The sequence below is a fragment of the Passer montanus genome, unplaced genomic scaffold (assembly GCF_014805655.1).
Source record: "Passer montanus isolate IOZ18808 unplaced genomic scaffold, ASM1480565v1 scaffold22, whole genome shotgun sequence".
Taxonomy (NCBI): domain Eukaryota; kingdom Metazoa; phylum Chordata; class Aves; order Passeriformes; family Passeridae; genus Passer; species Passer montanus.
In genome coordinates, this window is record NW_024366815.1 from 8234627 (window position 1) to 8259622 (window position 24996).

The window sequence follows — 24996 nt, forward strand, 5'->3', positions numbered from 1 at the left end:
TGCTGTGCAGATAGCACAAATTCGTTCAGAATATAGGGTTTTCTACTGGTGAAAGATAATTTCTGTCACAAAAGAACCTTGTCGACTCAAATCATAGAAAAAAGCCCAGCCCAACCTTTTCTGTATGTTGGTTGAGTGCGTTTGCTGGAGTGTTCTTATTTCAGCTGCAAATGTGGCTCAAAGTAGATGACTGGGTAATATTTATGACAAATCTCTTCACTGTATATAATCTGGGACCAGCTGTTCATTATTCCTTGGCAGCCACTACCTTTTTATTGAGGCTCATACTTCACAAAACTTCAGAAGTAAATTTTATTTCATTGAATATTGGATTAATTACTCCATGTTACTTAAAGCAAAATTCTTTACAGACTTCTTTCAGATCCACCCCCCCCTCAAGATGTAAAACTTAAGAACAGGATTTATTTCTTTGCACTAAACTATTCTATTATCCACAGCACAGCAACACATTACTTTTATCTAAAGGTATGGGCTATGGAAGACTTTTGTTACTGAGGTCACTACACATTACTTGAATTGGTCACAAGAGGCTATTGCTGAGATGAGACAAGAGTTTGATGAGCCTGACTAAAGACTTTTAAATGTATTTGAGTGTTAATAGTATGAGGATAGCAGTATTTCAGTATCTTTTTCTTACCTTTCTAGAATTGTGCAGCTCTGCTTCAGTTGCCGAGAGTCTGAGCCAAGTTAGCTTTTGCCGCAGTTCAGTTGAAGAATGGCAGATCTGTGCTAATAGGGAATGGTGGCTTAAACATTCATGATAAATTTTGGGCCTGCTCTTTTGTTACCAGGAGAGTTTCTGAAAGCCCTGGAATTGTGTTTGTCTCTGTGGTGTTCACCTCACTAAGTTTACTTCTGATAGCTGTGTTAATGCTCGGAGTGCATCAGTTGCTTTATTAGTGTTACTGAACAGTTTGTGTGGTGTGTATGCAGGAGAAGACTTGCTAGTAGTAGATACATAGTTTCATGTCAGTGTAATAAAACCAATTTTATGCTACTGACATTCATTCTATTCAAATCTTTCAATGTTGTTTTTTTTTAATTTAAAAGTAGTATGTAGTATGTGTCTGAATAAAGGCTGCAAATGCTTTTGTGGACACAGAATGCAGATGTATCTCTGACTCTTTGGGATAGCTTATGTAGGGGACCTGAATAGCAGCGAAATACACAGAATGCAGATTCTCTGCATTCTGAATGCAGTGTCTCTGACTCTTTGGGATAGCTTATGTAGGGGACCTGAATAGCAGCGAAAGAAGGTAGAAAGAACCTTTTTAGTGCTAGAATGTGTTGCAGTATAATTTGCTAGTTGTTGGTCCAGCTTAAGTTGAAAACAAGCAAGAAACACACTAGTGTTGGCAGCCAAGCTGATCACAAAGGGTTTAAGCTTAGTAAAGCCTGCCTGTGGCAGTAGAGGTGCCTTGCTGACATCCCATTCTTATGTTTGTGATCTGTTTTCAGTTTATCACAAATACCTTCCTGAGAATGAAGAATATCCTAGAGCTATCAAATATGTGTCAGATCATTTGAACAGAGATCATGCTTTTAATATTTTTTTTATATATAGGGCAAACTTGTTTGCAACATCAGAGAGCTAGCATCTGTAAGAATGTTTATGAAACCTGGTAAAACATGGAACCAGTAACTTTAAGCTGGGTAGGCTCTGTCCTCTAATACAGTTTCAAAATATCTTTTCCTGACCTGCCCTTTGTTTCCCTGTTTAATTAGGACTGGGATGTTTGTGCCTATTCAAAGTTAGAGAGGTTTAATAATGAAAGAACTCTCTGTTCCCATGTCTAATTGCTAGACCAGGCATACCTACAATTAGGTGAAAAAAATGTTTTCTTGAGTTTGGTGTGGAGTATCCACAGGAGTTGTTTTTCATGTTAATGCTTAACTGCAAACCTCTGAGTTTGGTCCTGTAGTGTTCTAGAAATACGTCTGTGCTTTTTTTCTTGCTGTTTCTATGTTAAAACTATTTGGAATAATTAGCCCTAAAAGTTTGTCTTTTATAGGTTTATTGAAACTTACATATATATTCTGTTGCTGACTTGGCTCTGAGTATTTTGTAGTTTTGGCCCAAGTCTCTGTCTTTACCATTTAAGTTTATTTCTTTCTAAGAAAAGGACTGACTCATCTGACAGAGCAGCACTATCAAAAAATTTTTCAGAGCCTTTTTAGCTGAGAACATGAGGAAGACTTGAATCTGCTTCTAGAAAAGTTTTTGCATGAAGAAATAGGCAGCCCATGTCAGTGAGCTGTGGGAAAAGGTCTTTTTGCAAAATACCTTTTCCAGTCCTTGGATAGTTGGTGATCACCCAGTCTTTTGTGCAAAGGATAAAAGGTAAGTATGTTAGTGAATTAATAACAAACTCTTCTCGTAGCAGTTGCATAAACAAGGAAGCTTGACTAGTTTTCTAAAAACAGTAATATAAATCTATTAAGTTACATTGTTAGTGGATTTTCTGTCCTGTAATTAATAGCTGATGCACCAATAACTTGGTAATACTTTGTAGAATCTTTACTTAGTATAAACCTAATCTAACTCATTGTTTTTCAGACTGTAAATGCCTCAGTCTGAAGACTTTGTTGTTATTGTGTCAATCTTTCAGTACTGAAAATCTGTCTTGATAATTTCTGAAGATATCATGGTTCTTCTGCTTGAAGATGAGAACTGTGTCCAAGTGAAGGGGAATAAACTTTTTTCTTGCTGGAATCTGCTCTGATTTGTTGTTTCTTAATCTAACATCTCTTGGTTTGTGTGTAAAAATATACCCTTTTGTATACTGTTGCTGAATGGGATATATCAGTAAAAATGAACATGGTTCATTTTAGAAAGAGAAGCCATTTCTGTGATGGTTCATTGACTCCAGAATTTTGTTCATTTATATTTTACTAGTTTGATATAACTGGAAATACTTAGAAAATTTCTCTGGATTTTTTCTTGAAGTTGGTGTATCAGTGAGTTGAACGACTTCAGCAGAGTAATTTGAAGTTAGTTATTTGGGTGAGACATCCCTTTAACCTTGTCTCTATTTAACTGTAGTAATTTTAAATCCTACCTTACAGTTTAAATATGGTATTGGATGTACCCACAAACTTAGATATGAGCACATGCCATTAAAAACAAACAGCAGCTCAACTAAGTACACTTTTACACTAAGTTAAATCTAACAAATCTGTTAGACTTCCTTTTAGGAGCTAGAACAGTCTTGTCTGTTGCTGGAAATCTGCAGTAGCCTGCAATATTCTGATTCAGGCCAGAGAACAACCATAATTATGAGTTACCAAGTTCAGATTCCACATCTCTTACTAATACATTACAGCAGCTGTAGATTAAAGTGAATTACATCTGTGCTCAATAACAGATTTGCACTCTGCTGTGCAGAGATGTGGAATTCACGTTTATTTGGGCTTCCCTATAGAATGTGTGTGGGTGTTTTTTATGTTTTCATGAGCTGGATTTATAAGTATGATTGTATATCATACTTAAAAAAATTTTCGAGTCCTTGAGCATTTTGCCATGACTAGCTGCAGAGCATGATCTGGTTGCCCTAGTAGAATCCAGGAAGTGTTTAATCCATTTCTTTCCTGTCTGTACTACAGTTCAGCTTCAGGTAATATAGTTCACATTACCATGTGTTCTTTTGCTTATTGAGAAATATTTTCTTATCTGTGAGAAGAGTGTTGGGTAGAAAAAGTATTTGTGGATTTTAGTCATAAACCATTACCTTCTTTGGCCCATTTTCAAACTAGAGAATTTTACTAGATTTTACTAGATTTTACTGGACACTCTGGACATGTAGACTCTGTTTCCATTGAAGCTAGACACATTGTGAGGTTTGTGATGAGCCCAAGTATGTAGGTTTTTCATAAGGAACTTTCATATGGCTGCTGAGACTAACTGTTAGGGATTAATTAAAAATATCAGCTTCTAGGAAGCTAATAAAATAGCTTGCCAACTCCCTTCTAGATAGTACCAGAATGTTTTTCAGCAAGCTAGTTTTGCCATAGTGTTCTCGATCAGACCTTACACAAGATGCTTCATCCCATTTATAGGAGGAAATAAAGAAATATTACATTTATATTTTCATAATTCCTGTGATATATTTATGTGACACTTTAGTAATAAAAACACAGATGTGATGCTGTAAATCATATGATGATAGTTAGATTCTAATTTAGATCGGTGAGGAAAATAATATGGGAAAACAGAAGTGAAACACTGAGCAAGAGATGAGAAGTGTAATCCCCTTGTAACGTAAGCATCTGAAAGGACTGATTCATTTTCTTCTGATTACAGGGACTTGCCATGAGGTGCTAAGCCTTTTTTCATTGATTCGGAGAGACTGGACCTAAATGGCGCAGCATGACTTTGCTCCAGCCTGGCTTAATTTTCCTACTCCACCATCATCAACAAAGGTATGTTTTGTATTATTGTTTTGAAAAGGCACTTTCATTATTAGGGAAGTCTAAATGTCATAACCTCAATCACAGTAAAAATGTGAATCTCTTCATGAATACTTTGATGACAGATGACTCCAGTAGAGTTTTTTGCTTGAGCAGCTTAGTTCGTGGAGAGAAGCACATATCTGGCCTTGGCTGTGGTTGGTTTAAAATTGCCTTCTTCAGGTGTTTAAAATGAATTACTGTGTTCCATGCTAGAAGTACCAAGACAGAGCATGTACTTGATGTTCTTGCTTCTGATTTTTAATTGTGTCCTGTAAATTTTAAAGGAGTATTCTGTCATCCAAGTGATTAAAACTATGCTTTTTTTAGACTTTCTGAAATGGCTCTGCAGTTGATGGTGGAATGCTTGTTGCTACTGGTGGAGTGTGGTACTTTGATACTGTTAGACATCTTCACTCTGGTTGTTTCATTTAGACTGCTGTTACTTTATGTAATGGCACAGCTTGGAAATAATAATCTCGTTTAATTGTTAGAATTATTAAATATTCCTGGAAATCTTGAGTATGTCTATAGGAGAAATGTTTTTTCTGCTCTTTCTTAATTTGTGCAAATGCAGAAACAGAGTCAGCAGTGGGTATTAAAACTCCTGTTATCTGCTTCTCAATTTGTAGACCTATCTTCATTATAATAGTTTGAATTCAATATTTATATCTGCTTCTGTGAGAATTGCTTTGCTTTTCTGTAACATATAGACTTTGTGGAGTCTATAATCTACATGGGAAATGCTTAGCCTTGAGAAATTTATGGCAATAGGCTTGTGGTATTGTTAAATGCACAGATAGATGGCAGTGTTAATTGTGTTCCTAATGCTTTGATTCTGTATGTCTACACAACTATAAACACATTTTTTTTTAGTCAGGTCATTGAATGTCCTTATTTATATCACTCTGTTTATGTCTCTTCTACCCTGACCTAGCTAGATTCTTTGTTTAGTATAGTTTGTTTCTGGGAATGTAAAGCCTATCTGTTACATAGTATACATAGCATTTGAAAATTCAAATTAAGAAGCAGTCTCTTTGTTTTCATTCTCTATGATTTCTGATGCATTCAGCTCTTTTGATCTGATTTTTTTCAATGTAATATGTTTTAAATTGGAAAAGTATTTGGAGCTTAGTTGATATGGTGTCACAATTGCAAAACAATCTTCACTATGTATTTAGAGAGTCTGCTGCAAGAGCTTTACCTGTATGTATTTATATGCCAATATAGCAGGATAAAACAAAGTTCCAGAAGTACTCTAGCACCATTAGAATATATTTGAGGTATGGGTTGTATTTGTCACCTCATTTCTGAATTGTGTGACATTTTGTTGCAAATGTATTTTTCCTGTTCTCTTCCATGATTATTTGCCTTATGGAGTTTACTTAGATTTTCTTCTCTTTCAAAAACTCCATGTTGTATATATTACTCTGTTGTAATATTTGTGTCCCATTGTTGGAATGCACCTTATTTCCCTGTGTTACCTGCTCCCTCAATGGTGAGCATTTTGTGATACACAGCACATTTGCATTTTATGTGCTTGAGAAGTCTGTTTGTAGTTCTTAGGTTACAGAATAAGACTTGTGATTCCTCCACAAGACAGGTCGCAGGTGTTGTTGCTCCCTGTATCCTCTATTTCGTAAAACAGACTTATTTTCTGCTGCATATCAAAAAAGCAGAAGAGAACAGCAGGTAAGAAGGATGGAGGTGAAGAGGAAGGGGTGAGGAAGGCAAGGTGTCTCATGTTTCATGGAGAATGGAGCTAGGGTGAGGTTGTGGTATCAACAACATTTAGACATTTTAAACATTGAAGAAGTAGAAACTGAGCTCTGCTAGATCAGTTTTTATATTCCTGAAGTGTAATCACTTTCAGGGATTACACCTACAGGACCCCTGAGCCCTTGGTAGCTGAGATGTTTTTCCTTACATAGCTCAAGGCTGGCATTGTAGAAACCTGCTACCAGGAAACTGTGATTGTGAATGAGCTGTTTAGTGTGACATGCAGATTGTAGCTTGATTGAAATCCATCTCATCTATTGCTGCTGATTTCCATTTAACAGCAAGCTTTTCTCATCTTTCTGTCAACTACGCAGCAAAATGCACCTAAATAGGTGTGTATCTGTCAGTGGGTTTTGTTCAGGTCTGGAGCTAATGTGTTTGTGTCAGTGCAGTATTGCAGATAGGCACGTGGAATGGGAAGGTGTTGTGAATAGTGAAACCATTTTGGGACGTGGACAGAACTTTCAAGAAAGTATTTCTGTGAAAAGGGTATGGGAACATTGCAGATGGATAAAGTCAATTTTACAAGTTCACTTTTACTTCTTGTTAAGCAGTTAGACTTCCTATATTTCTTAAAATTTATATTATATCTATCCCTTTTTATTTATTGACTGAACCGAGTCAGATAATTTCTCAACTTACAGAAGTTGCCCATAAATTTCCTTTTGATTACAAAGCTTACTGGTATATCTGCCTCAGGAGGCTTCATAGGCAGGTATCTCCATCATGTGGGGAAAATGCAAACTGCATGATCTTTGCATACTGTTCAGAAGCATCAGATTCATTATAGCATGTACAACTCGAGCACAATAAATAAAATGCTGTCATTGTTGTTGTACGTAAATGAACACATGAAGTGTCTTCCAAAATTTCTCCTGAGATTGGCAGATCTAGCGCTTTCTGAAATTTTTGGCAGCTCGGTCGAAATCTGTTTAAGAATTTTCTTTCACTTAAATATCTAGATTAATTTGGTAATTTTTGAACTACTTTTGTTTTAACAATTTTTTGCAGTCTTTGGTTTTGCTCTCTCCAAGGAGAGTTTGTCAAGTAATTAATGTCCCAGGTCTCAGATTGAGAGGGTAGTCCCTGTACATTTGACTTCTAAAAATTGACAATCTAAAAATACCTGCTTTGATTTTTAAATATCTATTTATTTGAGTTTAAATTTAAGCAGTGAATATTGAATAGTACCTTGAGCTCTACAGGGGCATTTTCCATAGAACTTTGGGGATCTTTTTTTGTGTGTGTGATTTCCTCTGTGGGTTAGGCAGGAAGAAGGAAGTAATTTTAAGGGTACACCCAGAGAGAAGTTATAAGGAAGACATGGGTTGCGTAATGAAAGATGTTTTTTGGTTTAATCCCTTTAGGTATGAATTCTAGTCAGGATGTGGTTTGATTTCTTGGTGCTATTCTCAATATAAGATTTTAGTTTACTGCTTCCTACTGATATATTACAGATTTATTTCTTTAAAATTTCTCTAATGTGTGCTTATAAACTGGAAATATGATATCTGTGTGAATCTGGACACTTCTGAGTCTAGATTTTATTAGTATTTCATAACTACTTGTATTTGCCTTTTTAAGTTGTAATGAAAAGATTAATGAATTAGGCTTTTTTTGGGTATAGCTGCCTGGGGTGGAAGGGATTCCTTGCTTTCTATAGAATGCCTGTTTGTAGTCTCTGAAAATCCAGATTAAGATCCCAGACTTCTTCTCAGCCTTCCAAATTGTGATCTTTTGTCCTTTACTTACATTTAAAAAAATTTTTACTTCTGCAACACATGTCACTTGTGCTCTGTTTTGCTGCCAAAACAAAGTAGACTCTTCCTACCTTGTGTCACAGGCATATGACTTAAGGGCTGTTTCAGTGTCCTGGAGCAGAAGATGTCCTTGTTAGCCTGAGAGATGGTGACACAGCTCTGCATGTGAGGACTGCAGCATTGTCTGTCCTTCAAAGTTCTTTTAAGAATGAATTATATATACTGTCAACAATGTGCATGTTACAGTTCTGATGATTAAGTTATTAATCAGATCTCAGGTCTACCACTTATGCTCCTTTGCAGTCATCACTGAATTTTGAGAAACATTCTGAAAATTTTTCGTGGACAGAGAATCGTTATGAAGCAAATCGCAGAAGACACAATTCTTCAGAAGGGTTTGATCCTAGCACTGGAAGGCCAAATGGAGGTATAATTTATGGAACACTGTGAATACGTTTGTGTCATTCCTTTGTAGCACTAGCTAGGAAGGAAGTCCTATGATAGCTCATGTGTTCTAAATTATTTTTCTGCAGTGAAAGAATGGTAACAGAAAGACACATCTGGGATGTGAGCACTAAGGGTTGGTTGACGTAATGTGATTCCAGGGGTATTTCTCTCTTGAGTAGAATAAGAGTGTTGAGTTAATACTCTAGCCAAGAGCATGTAAATGAGTAGCCAGAAAAAGGGTTTGACTTGTTGTAGCATTGGCTGGCTATTTTCTCTCTGGCATGTTTTGTGAGATCCTTTCCCTGCTGTTTATGTGAATGAAACTTGTTTCCTATGCTGCCATATCCCAGTGTATAGAGTTCGTGATTTAACTTTTTAAACAATTCTGCAGAGTAAAATATTTTTAAATGGTTTGTAATTACATTTCTTTAAAATTTAAAAATCCAAGGGCATTTTGGGCGAAAAGAGAGGAATGGTTGGCGTTCACAAGGCAGAAGTGGTCCAGAAAATATAAACCAGCGTGGAGGGTACCATGGTGGAGGCTCCCGAACTCATAGCAGCACCTTCCATTGTGGAAAAGGCCAGGGACTGCGTGAAAACAGTGTACTTGATAATGAAACCCGCAAAAAGGAAGACAAAGAAGTACCCAACCAGTTTGAGGCTGAGGATTTTGTAAGTAAATTGTAATTACAATTAAAAGGGTTTCATTTTGTCTGCATTTTTTCCATTACAAGTCACTTCATGAGATTTCACCAGTTTCAGATTATCATGTAAGGAATTTTCTGTAGGTAAGGGAGTGTTAGTAGTATGTCCAATAACTTGTTTCTCATTTTATATCCAGATTTTCCACTAAAAGTTTATTATTATTGCTTGTGTATTAAGTGAAGCTACAGTTGGATTCCCATCTGCTGTGGTATGTGTAGGTATTAAATTCAACACAGTTACCTTATTAGAATCTGAAATAGTAAATAATTTTCATGCCTGTGGCCTTCTGACCTCTCATGCTTTAACCTACACCTAGGATGTAAGGGGAAGGGTAATCTCACTCTTTGAAGAAACATACATTGCTGTTTTTTTGCTTCCTCTTCTGCTGTCATGTAATGGCATTGACTGTTGTTTGAGATATTTTGTTGGAGAAGAGGAACAAGTGAGCATTGTCCTGCTTGGTTCATGGGGGAGGTGTTTAGGCTGTCAGCTGAGGTCATGCTGCTGGTGTTACTGTGATTCTTTAGTTCTTTCATCCTACAATTCAAGGGTTACTTTTTAAATAATGACAAAACTTTCTTTCAGCCATCTTTAAATCCTGAATATGAGAGGGAACCAAACCAGAATAAATCTCTAGCTGCAGGTGTGTGGGGTGAGTATTTTTGATGTTTTTAAATGCAAAAACATAACAGAGATCTGAAGTTGTTTTATTTGAAACATGAGCCTCTTTTTAGAACTATAAAGGTACAGATTGAGAAGATTTCAATATTATTACAACGTAGGTACCTTTTTGTTAAAGGATAACACTTCCATATGAGTATCAGTCAGCTAGTCTCTAGATGCTGCCACAACTAATACTCTTTCCCAGAACAATTATACATCTTTTTTGTAAAGATGTCAAGAAATCTTCACCTTTATTTTCAAGAGGAAGTGCAATGAGGGCTGGTCCCATAAATTAGTGGTATTGGTTGCTAGCTGAAGGCTTTATAAAATGTGTTGGAAGAATTTGGAGAGAAACCTGGGAGAGCTGGAAGAAAGAGTAGGTTAGCTTGCAGAGATTTAAGGTCTGTTTCTGGAAGCAAGTGTCTTATGCTGTTGGTTGTGTTTGTGTATAATTTGTATGAATATGTATAAATAGAATCCTGAGCATGGATATTGAGCAGACCTGTAGTTGGGACTGTTTTCTCATCCTCACCTGATTATGTTTGGCTAAGACTTCACAGTTTTAATGGGCTTTACATAGTAAATTGTTTACCCCTAAGAAGGTGGTAGCTTTAGATGGCAGAGGTTTTAAAGTAAATATACTCAAATTAAGAATATTTCTCTTTATTAAAAAAAAATAATAAAACATGCAAACTTTTGCTTGTCTACTTAAACTACTGCTAATACTGAGATTTTAAAGGTATTTCAATTTGCTGATTCTTTTTGTCATATTTAACCAGTATTTTTTACACACTAAAGTAATATTAGATATAGGCCAACCCCTCAATATAAATATCTAGTTGCTGTAAAACTTCGCAGCATCATAAATAATTGGACAGCTTTCTGGTTTTGTGTTAATCTCTCTTTCAATAAAAGAGTCTTGTTTGTAATTGAAAAACTGAAATTAAGGCTGTTATTATTCCCTTCAGAAGGAAAAAATACTCAGGACAGAGGAGTGTTACAATCCCTTCTAATATCTGTTAAAAATGTAGGCATCTCTTAGATTCCATTGTACTTTGTGTATATGTGATGGGAGCCTGTAAATATTTTGAAAAATCTTGTCATGAGCTTTAATGAGAATGAAGCTTACAGTTATGATAACAATTTTGCAGCATCTACCTGCTAAACAAGCAAAAGTCTTGTATTCCTTTAAGATAGGGTTTGCTGTTTTTTGTTTTAAACAGAGGCTGTAGTGACTGTGAAGTAAAATTGCTTTCAGGGAGAGGAGATAATCCTTGGAAAGGCTCTTAACATACAAAATACATATTTTTATATACATAATAAATAAATATATATAATATATATAAGACATATACAAAATATATATCTTTTTACTTTTTGAAAATTTTAGAACTGTTTTTAATGGATGTTCCTTGACACTGCTAAATGGCAATTTCTCTAGTTTGATGGCTGACTGTGTGTCTCCTACTTTGTTCTCCAATGAACATGGAAATTTTGTCCTGTTATACCCATCTGAAGCATGGAGCTAGAGAAACTGTCATTGCCATGGTCTAATGTGTAGTGCACATCCTGTCTCATGTTTATAGAACCTCAGTGCAGAGCTCTAAACTGAGCTGTTAACAAATCTATAACTAATTATCCTTTAGGAAACCTTAAGTTGAATATGAAAGCCATAAACCCCCTTGAAGTTTGAGTAACTATCAACTACTAACAGTATTTTGATTGTAGAATCACTATGCAGCAGTCTCTAGAAGTGTGTAGCAGGCTTCCTTGAAGAATGTATTTTCTTTCAAAAAGTGCAATTCCTGCATTGCCAAGTGAAACGTTTTTAAAATTGCGATTGTAGAAAATGGAACAGAACCTGTGTTTTTCCAGGTTTGCACAGTATGTTATTTGTGGAACTAATAGTGATTTAAGTTCCTGATTTATGCCTGTTTGCTCTGGATCATATGGCTGCCAGTACCTTATGAACTAAAAACTAGTGAGTTATGTACACAGGTACACACACACATACACACATCTATATACATACACACTTCTCTTTTTCTTCCAGAGTACCCTTTAAATCCTAAATCTAGATCTCAGAGAATGCTGGTTATTAAAAAAGGCAGTGCAAAAGAGCTGCGGATATCTGGATTCCCAGTAGTGGGAAGTGTTCACTCACAACCAGTAAGGAATGGAACTAGCACGAGTGTTTATAAAGGATTAGTCCCCAAACCTGTCACTCCACCTGCAAAGGTGAGTATTGGATATCAGTGTTATGAAAAACATGCCTAGAAAAATCATGCTGTGATTCTGAATGTGTTTATTTCATCCCTGAGAAAACTGTGTCTAGATTATAATGCATTCAACACTTGCAAAATGCAACACACACCAAAAATGAATAGAAACAACCTTTTTGCATTTTTATTTTTAAATTATAGTTTAGTCACTCTTTGCTTCCCATCTACTGCTTTTGAGAAGAGCAGCAGCTGTATAAATGAGAGTAAAAATGGTGTTTTAAACTTACAGAATAGCAGTCCCTTTTGTATGTATGATTTCAACAGAACAAAATTAGGTATGTTGTGGAGAGGTATAGTCAGCATAATAATACCATCAGAATTTATCCCAGTTAGACATGACATTATAACTTAGGAGTGTCGTTCTAGTCCCTTTCCAAATGCAACTTCCCAAATGCATAATCACAGACTATTCTGAGTTGGAAGGGACCCACAAGAATCACCAAGCTCTTAAGTGAATGATCCATATGGACTTAAAAGCCGCGACTGGCATTATTACCAGGCTCTAACCTGGGCTGAGGTATTCTCACTGGCTTCATCTCTGTTTTTGTTTCAGGAATTTTTCTGTGCTCTTGAGAACATATGATAGATTAGTTCTTAACTCTGTAACATTTTGAATCTAAAGTAATGCTGTTGGAAGTCCCATATTTCATTTCCACTACCTCAAATATGAGGATCTTAATTGTTTTGAAATTTCAGTTTTTATATAAACAGCGTGAATAGTATTTATGAGCAGATGAATTGCTCATAAACAGCCTCTTTTTCACAAGAAAACAGATGTTTGCACTACATTAAGGTTGCAGTTATGATTTGCTTTTGCTCAATCATTTTTATGAAGATTCTTGAAAAGAATCCTGTAGTTAATGACTCTTTACATCTCTGTTTATTCTTCTGTCTAGCTCACACAGTGGAAAAGCCAAGCAAAAGAAAATAAACTTGGGAATGCATTTCCTCATGAATCTGCATATGGTGTTGGCTGTTTCAGTCCTTTCAAATCAACTGTCAAGGCATTTGGTGTAACACAGAATTCAGTGACAGAGGTAAAGTAGTAGCTGTAGTTAAATTTATAAAACATTTAATATGCTTAAGTGAGGATGGGCAGTAAATTTTATACAGAATTGTATTAAATATGTTTTTTTGGAACTTAACGTACGGGAAAGGTGGAATGCACATCACCAGCCTTAAAGTACTGCAGTTTTCTTTGTGGGTTTGATTTAGAATAAAAACCCACATTAGAAAATACAGCCTGACACATTTAGACTTCAAAACTGCTAAAGGTGTTACATGTTTCAGAAGGCCCACTGTTCACTAGCAGTGCTCCATAAACCTGCATCTCTGGGTTTACATCTACAAACTGTGTATACCAAAATACAGATCTTCCCTCTACTTTTGACTCTGAATACATGTGAAACCTGAAAGAACAGATACCTGTGTCTTTAATTAAAATTTTCTGCATGAACACACTTCTAACATCCTTTCTTTTTCTGACTTCCTTCACCAGTGTAATCGGTCAAATTCTTCATCCCCTGTTGACAAATCTGGTCAGCTTCGATTAACAAAATTGACAAGAATGCGGACTGATAAGAAAAGTGAATTTTTGAAAACACTGAGAAGAGATAGAGTGAAAGAAGAACATGAAGATGAGAATCATGATGGGCAAGAGAAGGTACTTCTGTTCATACTTACTGTAGATCCAGTAGGTTTCAGACAAACTATAAACTACTTTTTATTTTGCTGTAAATAGCTGTTAAGTAATGGTCTTGGATCCCTAAATGAAGGAAAGGAATTACCTTTTGATGAATTTAAAAACATTGTTCCAAGTACTACTCTTTCTCCAGTGCTGCTTCGTAGTTTCTTTTTGTCTTTCTGCAGTATCTGTTAGTGCATGTTCATGACTTAAGTACTTGTGTCTTTAGCAACAATAAAAAGGATAAATTAGGGTTAGTAAACAAACCTAATTATACATGAATTTATGTTGAAAAAGACCTTTGAGATCGAGTCCAGCCTTTAACAGTACTATCAAATATGCAAGTAAACCATGTATTCAAGTGTCACATCTAAATGGCTTTTAAATACCTCCAGGGAAGGTGACTTAGCCACTTCCCTGCACAGCCCATTCCACTGCTTGACTACCATTCATGTGGTAGAAAGTCTTCTTGTGAAGAAAGTCTTCCTGGAATCTAACCTGAATCACCCCTGACACAACTTGAGGCCATTTCTTGTGTCCTGTCATGGTGTTGGCCAACCTCCACCTGGCCTTTCAGGCAGTTGTAGAGGGAAATAAGGACACCCCTGAGCGTCCTTTTCTCCAGGATAAACACCTCCAGCTCCCTCAGCTGCTCCTCTCAGGACTTGTGCTCCAGACCCGGCCCCAGCGCCACTGCCCTTCTCTGCACTCTCTCCAGCTCCTCAGTGTCTTTCTTGCACTGAGGGCCCAGCACTGGACACAGCACTGGAGCTGTGGCCTCACCAGTGCCCAGTACAGGGGACAATCCCTGCCCTGGCCCTGCTGGCCACACCATGGCTGATCCAGGCCAGGATGCCATTGGCCTTCTTGGCCACCTGGGCACAGCCTGGCTCATGTTCAGCTGCTGTCAGCAGCACCCCCAGGTCCTTTCACCTACTCTGCCCTAGCCTGTGGCACTGCCTGGGGTTGTTGAGATCCAAGGACCTGGCACTTGGCCTTGTTGAACCTCACACCAGTGACCTTGGCCTGTGCAGATCCATCCTGCCCAGACCCCTCTGCAGAGCCTTCCTGTCCTCCAGCAGATCTGAATTCCCACCCATTTTGGTGTCACCTGTAAACTGACTGAGGTGCACTTGTCAAATCATTGATAAACTGGTCAGTACTGAGCCCTGGGGAGCCCCACCAGCCACCAGCTGAATATAGCTCCACTCACCACCACCCTCTGGGCCCAGCCATCCAGGCACTTTTTACCCAATGAAGAGTGCAGCTGTCCAAGCCATGGGCTGCCAGCTTCTGCAGAATTCTCTGGGAAATGGTGTCAAAGAAAGGCTTTATTGAAGTTCAAGGAGGGAACATCCACAACCTTTTCTTCATCCACTAAGCAGCCACCTGGCCATAAGAGATCAGGTTGGCCAAGCAGGACCTGTCTTTCCCAAACCTGTGCTTGCTGGGCCTGATCCCCTCTTTGTCCTGCATGTGCCGTGTGGTGGCACTCACAGTGATCTGTCCCATGACCTTCCTTGGTACCACGGCGAGTGGCATGCCTGTAGTTCCCTGGAATCTCCTTCCAATACTTTTTGTAAGTGAGCATCATATTTTCCAACCTCCAGTGGCCTGGGACCTCTCTGGTAATCCAGGGCTGCTAGTGAATGATGGAAAGTAGCTCAGTGAGCTGCCAGCTCCCTCTGTACTCTTGTGTGAATCCCACCTATTCCCAACAGACTTGTGGAGGGCAGTGTTTCATACGCTGGCTGATAGTTACCCTACAAAACAAAAATGTTTGTTCTGCTTCTCAAACCATTTCCTTTCTAATTAGTGTTTAGGTAGGCAGCAGTTTTCTATTCTTGGTCTAATCATAGGAGCAACATCTCAGTATATGTATAAACCACTGGTTCTAACTAATTGAGAACTTGAAGGCCTATAATGGCTGTGTATAATATGCATCAGGTTTCTTTCAGTCTGAATTAATTTGTGCAGTGTTCAATTGATACTAGAGAATATTTGTGTCAAATGCTACCAGCCACCAAGTTATCATACAAGTTATCGTAGTCCAAGTGAAAATAAGTATTTTATTATTCAGAATGAGGTGTTTGCTGTAAATGAGTGGTTTAAAATGTCTTATTAAAACAAAAAATCCCATGAATTAGAAATCAGCCAGATAAACAAGTGATTTTGAGGAAGTGATATTAGGCTTCTGAGATATTAAAAAGGAAACAGTGCCAGTGTACATTACTCGTAAAATTGAGATTGACTTTTCTGACCCTGATCCTATTTCAGGCAAAATGCAGTTTGCTGTAATGGGACTGTATAACTTAGCTGTACGTGTGAACTAAGAAAAGCCTACATCTTTTCCTTAGGTATTCTGTGACTGAGTGCCCCGAGATGGATATTGGGGATAGCTTTGCTCGTGTGTTCAGAAAATACACAAAGATTTTGATTCAAGATTAGAAACATCTTAGGAATCATCTAGAGATTCTGAATTGTGAAATAATGAGGCAAATTGTACTCAGCAGCTGAATCACACTTGGAAGAAGCTGTTTAGCTCTATATATTAGAACTGCTTAGTAAATTTATAAATTTTTCTTGGTATTATGTGACATATTCTTCAGGCATATAATGTAACAGCTGAATGTGTGTTTACTGGGACATATGTTCTTAACAATGTCTTGCTGACTGTTCTAATATTTCTGAAAGGAGACAACTTGAGAGTGGGAGGGAAATGATGGTGGTGTTGACCCTGTGCTCTGAAGTATGATTTCTTACAGGTACAGAAGATTGCATGATTTCCTCCTGCTATGGGTAATGCTATTATATGCCAGTTTAGGGATTTTGTTATTGAGAAGGTGTTAACTAGATAATGATTGTACTCTTCTTTGTTTTTGCAGTTGGTAAGACTTCTGAGGCTATTTGGCTCATTCATAAATATGAATTACAAGTTGCTGAATGAGTAGAGTGGAAAGAAATGCCTCATGTTTATAGACTAAAGACCTTTTAATCTTTGAGTGAACCTGAACAGTCAGCTTTATAAATAAATTTTCTTCCTGATTTGTATTTAATGTTTAGTAATTTACAGTTGCTGTTCACAGCAGCTTGAGAAGCTGGGGTTAAATGCATATGTGTAAGGGAGCTTGTCTGAATTTAAAGAGCAGTATGCAGTCTTCCTGAATTGCAGAGAATTTGCTATTTGAGATATGAGTGTTGTGACCTGTCCCTTAGATGAAGTAAACTTGAGAACTCATATGCTTTCAGACTTCTTCTGCCACATATTGCTCTGATATTTAATTAGGAACAATAAAAATTCAACAGCCCATTATTTCTGTAAGTATGAAGAACAGCTGAAGTACATTTGAATTTTTAGATATGTGTTAGACTTTACAAAAAAAAAATTGGGGAAAAGCACATGAGTTGCTTTCTGTATTACTTACGGTACTGCAGTAGCGTATCTCAGGAATTCTGTAGCATGCAGGTATTGCAAATGCCAGAAGGGTGAACAGAATTACCCGTGAAGTACAGAGTCTCTCCATTTAAACTTAATTTAAACTAAACAGAACTACTGAATTGCAGCACTTCTGGATATTTACATGTGGATGGAATTCACTTTAAAATTTTGTAATGTAAAATTATTTTTGTGTTTAGGATGATGAGTCCTTCAGCTTTCATAACAGCAACAGTCCTCATCGTGAGAGAGATATAAACCGAAACTTTGAAAATGAGATTCTGCAGGAGAATGGCAATGCTTCAATTACACCTCAGCAGATCATTCAGTCTTCAGCTTTCCCTCAGGCAAATGTTCTTTCAAGCTCACTTGAGGCAGAGCATAGGTATGTATTGTATACAACATAAAGAGTATGGTAACTGATCATGTTCATAAATTCTTACTGGTTCAGAAGTCAGAATCTGAAAACTAAGAATGTCTAAAATGTTTCTTCAGTAACATAAATTTTATCTTTTAGATCTGTACTAATTTAACATGAGATATACTTTGTTTCTTAGACCTGTGTACTGACTTACATCCAATTTTTAAGTAAAGACAGTTTATTTCTTAATAAAGAGTACAGCAAACTATATAGTGACTTCATCCCTCTGGTTTTGGTCTAGGTGTCTAGGAGGAACAATGTGTGTAATTGCTGTTTGTATTAAAATATTTTAAGTGCTGCATCTTATATAAAACTTCAGTGAACTTTTCATCATTATTAAAGTAGTTAATTATTTTTGTAGCTGACTTGTTGACACTATTAGTGATATCACAAGACAGTCCACTGGAAGGTGAGAAAGTAATTTCATGAAAAGGATTGAAACAATTCTCTTATCTCAGTATCCCAGTAATCCAACTGCAGTAGCATTTGGTAGATATGAGAACGATGATGCTGGATAATCACAACCCAGTCTTATATCAGATTCTTATGGTTTAGACAGATTTGTTTGGTTTTTTTGTTTTCTTAGTGATAGAGTCTATACATTGGACTAGACAACTCTTCATTTTGTCATGCCTATAGAAGAAACTTTCATGTCCTCTTACTCCTGCTGAGTATGAAGAGTACAAAGCACCCTGCTCTGTTCCTTTCTTCCCACCATTGGCAACATCACTGTCATAAATGACACCAGGTGGGATGAGTTGTGTCACTGGAGTGTTCTGTCACTGGAGTGGATGTGGCAGGCTCCTCAGGAGGTGCAGACAGCAGGTGTGGTGGGGGAGTGGTGTTGTATCTAATGAACGGGACAGAATATATGGAGCTTGTGGCTGGTGATGGCAGGGTTAAGGGCCTCTGGATAAGGATTAAGGAGCAAACACAAAAAGCAGATGTCATTGTTGGAGTCCACTGTAGGCCACCCCCCCAGAATGATGACACTGACTGTCCTTTAAGGAGCTAAGGAACACCTCTAAATCAACTGCTGCTGTCCTAATGGGGGACATCAACTTGCCAAATATTAGTTTGGAATACCAAAAATGGAAAATGGTGCTTGCCATTGTAGGGAGAAAATCTGTGACTTTCAGAAAGAGAGGATGTTCTTCATCCAGAGGATAGTTGGGCATGGGAACAGGATTCCCAGGGAGTGTGATCACAGCACCAAGCCCTGACAGAGTTCAAGGAATGTTTGGGCAGTATTTTCAGTCACATAGGATGATTCTTGAGGTTGTTCTGTCGAGGACCAGGAGTTGGATGCCACATTTCTTGTGGATCCCTTCAAACTCAGGGTATTCTGGGAGTCTGTGAAATCTGTGGCAACTAGAGGGTCATGATTTTTTGACTGGCAGGTGGAAGTCAAATCTAACTCTTAGTTTTTCAATTCAAATAACTTTAAATAGCCTTGTTAGGATTTCTGGGCAAATGTCTCTCTCCCAGAGAGGCTGTGTGTCCATACTGCCACAGCACTTTGTGAGCTCAGCATACATATGGATGCATGTTACTGTTAGCCTTTTTGTGGTAAATTGCACTATGGTTCACCCCTTAGCTTCCAGATTACTTTTGCATACCTAGTAAAAGTACTGGCACACTTGGTACAAAAGGGCTTCCTTTCTGCTGGGTAAGTTTCCAACATGAAGCAATCCTGTTGTTATCAAGTTGGCTAATCCAAAGTAATTTTTTTATGTAGTTCATACTTCTAACCATGGTGAGAATGGTGTCAGTTTAAAGGGATGGTAGTGCTCCTAACATTACATAACATTTAAAGTTAGTTAGCTATTACCCTAAATTTTACTTACATTAACAGAAGCTCTGTAACTATTTACTTCACTGAATGCAGTGTTTATATCTGAGCTTGCTTGCAGTAAAACTTAAAACTCAACTAACTATCACTGAACTGCATTTAGCATTGTGTTTTTCTGTACAGTGTATTCTCTTAGAGTTTTGGATGACTTGCGTATATTTTTACTTCATCCTGATGATATGGTTGTACTTGCCTGTTATGCTTTCTGATTTGGTCCAAATGCAACATGGAATACAATTTCCATTGCTGTTACTGTCCTACTGACTTTTTTTTAAGCAGAGTAATGCTTTTCTCCTTCTACAGTTCCAGGCTTTTGTTATGGTTCTGAAATTGGTCATTGGTGGCTTTGGTTCCCTGCAGAATTGCCCAGTGCACATCCACTGTATTGGGATATAGAGTTCTTTGTAGGGAGGATTGTGTTGACAGATATTTTTTGCTTATATCTGCCTAAATGAAGTGCCTGGTATGTGGTGTCAGCTGTGAGTTTGTCTTACTATTTTAATATATTCACTGTTTTTTAGCTCTTAAGTGTCAGCTCTGGCATACATTTTAGAAACCTCTTTGATTTTTGTGAAATAGCTTTAGTCTGCTTTAATGCTTAAGATCAAAAGATAGCTGGTTTACCTGAAGAAGGGGTGCTAATCCTTTTGGCAAAAACTTTGCAGTGAGCAAACTTAATAACTTCATTGTTAAATGTTACATAATCTTCACCCTCAGATAGACCCTGTTTTCATACCATCTTCAAATGTAAAACCATTTTGTTCCTGCTCAGATACTGCCATTCTTCTTTATGAAATAGCCAAAACATGCTGATTACTGCATCTTTGTATATCTCAAGCTTAGTTATGAGAGGAGTCTTTCTTCTCCTCATTTCTTCCCCTTATCCCAAAATCCACTCCTAGCTGTTTGAGCTGAAACACCAGCATGTGCTGTGGGCTGAGACTCAATTTTGAAGAAGCCTGAGATGGCTCTTGACATTAGCATGTGATATAAAAAAGAAATCAAATGAGGCCATTGCATCCTAAATTGGTTTCCATCGACGGACACCACCAATATTCCTTATGCCTTCCTCTGCTTTGTTAGTGAAGAAAACCTGCAGAGTCCCTCATTGTGTCTTTGTCTCTTTATACTGTTCTCAGGGGAGTGAATACATTGCTGCTTCACTGGCAGTTTTAAGTTATGTTAACAAAATACATTCTTACTGTTCTGACACAGATCTCTTGCCTTAGAATGAAGGTATATTTTTTACCACGTATGGTGGTAGAATAGGGTCATCTTCGAGACCTGAGAACTCAGCTTCTGTGCTTTACATACGTTTTACAAAGCTTTGAACTCACATTAAGAGTTTGTTTAAAAAAATACTGGCTGATTAATCAATGCATTTGTTACAGGTCTTCAGACATGTATGTAGGCAGAGCTTGAAATGTTTGAGTGTGTGCATCAAATTCCTAATGTTGTCCTTCTTAATTTAAAGGTTGTTAAAGGAGATGGGCTGGCAGGAAGACAGTGAAAATGATGAAACATGTGCTCCACTAACTGAGGATGAGATGAGGGAGTTTCAAGTCATTAGTGAACAGGTAAGACTGAGTTAATTTTCCATTATAAACCTGTAGTTGGTTACCCTAGATGCCTTCCTTTGAGGAGGATCTGCAGTAATTTTGATCATTAGGGATGTTGCTGTTCCACTACCATTTCAGTACTGTGCTTTTAGAAGTATAGTTGCTTCCAAAAAATCATGTACCAATGTTGACTGTAGCTCAGGCCTATTCACAAAGCATCAAGGGAAGGGTAGGGTGTACTTCTGGGTAGTTCTAAGTATTGTTGCTGGTAGAAGTGCACAGGCTTTCAAGCTCCTCAGCCTAGCCTAAGGAAAGAGAGTCTTCTTTCAAGGCTTTTGTTCAGTTTCCATGCTACTCTGAGAACTGCCTTTTCTTTTTTGGGAACTGAGAGACATTTAATTTACTAGTAACAAAGTATGGAACTGGTAATCTAGGGGTGATTTTTCCTTTTTAATATTTTTTTTAATTTATTTTTTTAAATTCTGTTTTGTTAGGAGTGTTGAGTATACCTGGTGGGGTCAGTGAGAAGGAGTCAGAAAGGAGAATAGTGTGTGGTACTAAATCTGAACATTTGGTAATTCCAATATTATTGGAAATATTAATAATTTAATATCGGAATACTAAACTTTCAAGTGCTTGTCTTAGTGCACACATTCTGTGTGGTTTTAAAAATGCAATAATTCCTTTCTTTTTTTCAGAATCAGCTGTTTCCTTTCTTCAGTGTCTTTGACTTTCTAATTGCTGAGATACCCATTCCTCTCTGCAACATCTCTTCTGGGCCCCTTCCCTATTGCCCTTTGCCCTTCTTAGCGCAGATGTTTGCAGCACTATGGGAAAGGGGACTGGATTGCAGGGAGAGACCGTTTGGGAGAAAGGATCTCTGGGGCAAGATGTGTGGGGACATGGGTGAGAACAGGGTGAGCTCTCATTGACTGCAGGAGTTCAGCACAACTGGAGATACTGGAATACAGGTGGCTGGCCAGAGGTGAAGGCTCGCAGGGGAGTTACCCTTTCTGTACATATGAAAAGCTGTGGATCCAGCGTAGCCCAGAGGTGAAGATGTAAAAAGTGTTGAACTGCAGCAGATTGTTGTGTTCGGCATTTTCTTTCTCTAAATGTGTCATGTTTTCACATTTCAGTTACAAAAAAATGGCCTTCGGAAAAACGGCATTTTGAAAAATGGCCTCATCTGCAATTTTAAATTTAGCCCCTGGAAAAACAGCACTTTCAAACCTGCTCTGGAGAATGAGGATTCTGAGACAAGCAGCAGTGATACATCAGATGATGATGATGTGTGAAGACTTCTGTAATGCCTGTAGAAGACCATTTGTTCTCATGAAGATTTGGGGATGTTTTGTCCAAAAACAAAAATTGTAATTTATGTAGTAACATGCCCACTACAGGAAGAATAATGGGACTGTTCTGAAGGAAGCAAGGAATGTTTTGTTGGGTGTGTTGAAAATCACTATAATTTCTCTGTAAACGAATGTTGTAGAATGAGGCCTTGTGTTGACCCAGCGTTGACTTTCATCACTGAGGCATTTCTGACTAGCAATGTGGCAATATTACAAATCAGACTTTCTCACTTAATAAAAGCAAAGAATTGTATAATGTCTTGCAAAGCTTCTGTCTTAAAATGTCTAAGGAAAAAAAGGGCAGCTTGACACAGTGTTTTGCTTGCCAAGTAATTTTTTTTTCTTACAGTGGAAATCAATGAGTCCACTTCGTACACAAAAAGGGCAATGTAGCATGTTGGCTAAAATGAGCAAAGTGCACTAAAACTCTTTTCCTTAACTGAGTTGTTGAACTGTTCTACAAATCACTGCTCTTTAGCCGTTTGTTGTGTTGTCGTTGTTATTAATGGCAAAAGACCCTGATGTTACAGTTCCAAATTTCTAAAATTAACATCTAAATTGAAAGCTTTAAGAGGTATAGCAAGACCCTTATTCTCACAGTGACTTGTGGGAAGATAAGGAGTTTGATTTTACTATTCAACACATGGAAAAATCATTACACTGACTGGATTTGTCCACTACATGGGAAATAAACTGATCTACAGAGTATTGTCTCAGTGCATAGCATCACGGGTATTGTTTTTAAAACTGCTATGTTTGTTTGCTTTTATATTACATGTACTCTGGCAGCAATGCAGTTGTGCATTTCAGTGCAAGGTAAAAGTACTTTCATCACCAGATCTTGCTTTTATAGGAGCAGAAGTATATGTGTGCAATAACCACCTTTTTTGCTTACTCAATGTCAGATTTTTTCTTTATGATCTCGCATTTAAAAACCAGTATTGTATTATTGATAGTTTTATTTGGTTTATTTTAATTCTTTAAATGTTCTCCACAGTTGTACAAGCTGTGTAGCATTAATTCATAAGCATAACTGCTCTTGGGGATGTCACATACGTTTATAATATAGCACATATGTATATATAGACACTTCCCTGTCAAGATGTTTTTGAATTCTACTACTTCTTATAGTAAATTATTTTCAGTTCAGAACTTGAAAACAAAAATATTTATAAAATTGAGATTCTGTCCATATTTCTTTAGGAAAATGCTTTTTTATAAGGTGGCATCAATTTTGGGCTGAAGTTGGTATGTTTCTCTTTTTTATTTATTGTTAATTTAAATAGATATTTCTTTTCAAGAGGTCAGTTTTTGTACTAGAAGAGCTTGCAAATGTTGATGTAGTTAATTTTGACATGGTGTATTGAAATACTTAATTTCTAATCTCAAGAGGATAAAAATGTTTCTTTTTTAAAAAGAAAACTGCCATATCTGTAATCATGTTTTTCCTACCTGCATGCCTTAAACACCTTTTTCCTTTCCTTCTCCTGAATTTTTTTTACTAACTTTGACACATGGGTATAGTTTGTTCACTTTTTGGTTTTCACATACTATAAACAGGATCTTCTGCCTATCTTAATTATATAGTGATAGGTGGATGCACTGTTTTAATAGTAAGTGAAAATGTTTTTTCCTCGGTATTTCTCAAAGTGGGCTGTTCTTTATTCAGTTTAGTAATAAATGTCACCTCAGTAATTAATTTTATGAGAAATTATGTAATTATAGAAGAGCTGTGTTAAAATTGTATAGATAATTTTACAAGTTTCAGTTGAGAAAATTCTCTAGAGGAAGTAGGAGGACTAGTCATACTTGGTACTTCTTTGCTAAGTTACATGGTGAAACTGGTAATGGAAGCACTGATTATAATGAGTGGTGGGCAAAGCAGGTAGCAGGAATTGGGCAGTGGTTTTGCATTGTAGAGTGAAACACTTTCATAGCCTTCATAAGTTTTCTGTGTGTGGTTTCTCTTCTTGTGTCTGCTGATACTTGTGGATTAGTTTCTGGTCGGTTGTACCAGTTCAGAGACCCCTCAGAAGTCTGTGTGGCCCCTGCCTTAAGTGATCATCTGCCTGCTCTGTTACTTCTGTTCACCCTTCATGGCAGTGTTGGAATGGGTGAGATTTCATATTTCCACTGAGAAACTGGATTCTCCTATGTTATATTTGCTTATGACAAGCTGAGGAGAGTACCTGTCATCTTCTGTGTCCCCTTAAGAAACTCTTAGTCACTTATTGTGGGAACTCTTTTAGTTTTCTATTTTCCTGGGAAATGTCACTCAAAACAATGTTTGGTTTTTGTAGTATACTTCCATAAAATGTATGAAAGCATTTTATTGTATGGTTCCTCTTCCTTTTTTTCAGTGCTTGATGATGTAGAGAAGAATGAAATTGGATTCTCTAATATTTAACAGTGCAACTTCATCCATCTTTGACTTTGTTACTTTCCCTGGGCAACTTAAGTAGTGCATTGGCCTTTTTGTTCTTTCACACATAAACCATGGTCCATTCCCAGAATAAGTCCTCTCTTGTTTTTCTGCTTGAGCAGGTGTCTGTGTTAAAGGATTCACAAGTTGGTAACTCAGCTTGA

The 24996-nt window shown here is 37.3% G+C and overlaps 1 protein-coding gene across 4 annotated transcripts in view; it reads left to right on the plus strand.

Annotated features, from left to right (window-relative positions):
• The window catches only part of GPBP1 (GC-rich promoter binding protein 1), a 37280-nt gene extending 12543 nt beyond the window's left edge, over positions 1-24737 (plus strand). Inside the window, exons 4-13 of one of the 4 annotated variants that reach the window (XM_039709702.1) lie at positions 4322-4440; positions 8285-8433; positions 8902-9125; positions 9744-9810; positions 11875-12059; positions 13000-13140; positions 13602-13766; positions 17424-17608; positions 20971-21073; positions 22195-24737. In XM_039709702.1, coding sequence (XP_039565636.1) covers positions 4388-4440; positions 8285-8433; positions 8902-9125; positions 9744-9810; positions 11875-12059; positions 13000-13140; positions 13602-13766; positions 17424-17608; positions 20971-21073; positions 22195-22353 — 1431 coding nt within the window. In that variant the 5' untranslated portion in view covers positions 4322-4387 and the 3' untranslated portion in view covers positions 22354-24737. The other 3 variants (XM_039709703.1, XM_039709700.1, XM_039709701.1) reach the window with 3 other exon arrangements.
• The last annotated feature ends 259 nt before the right edge of the window (positions 24738-24996 follow it).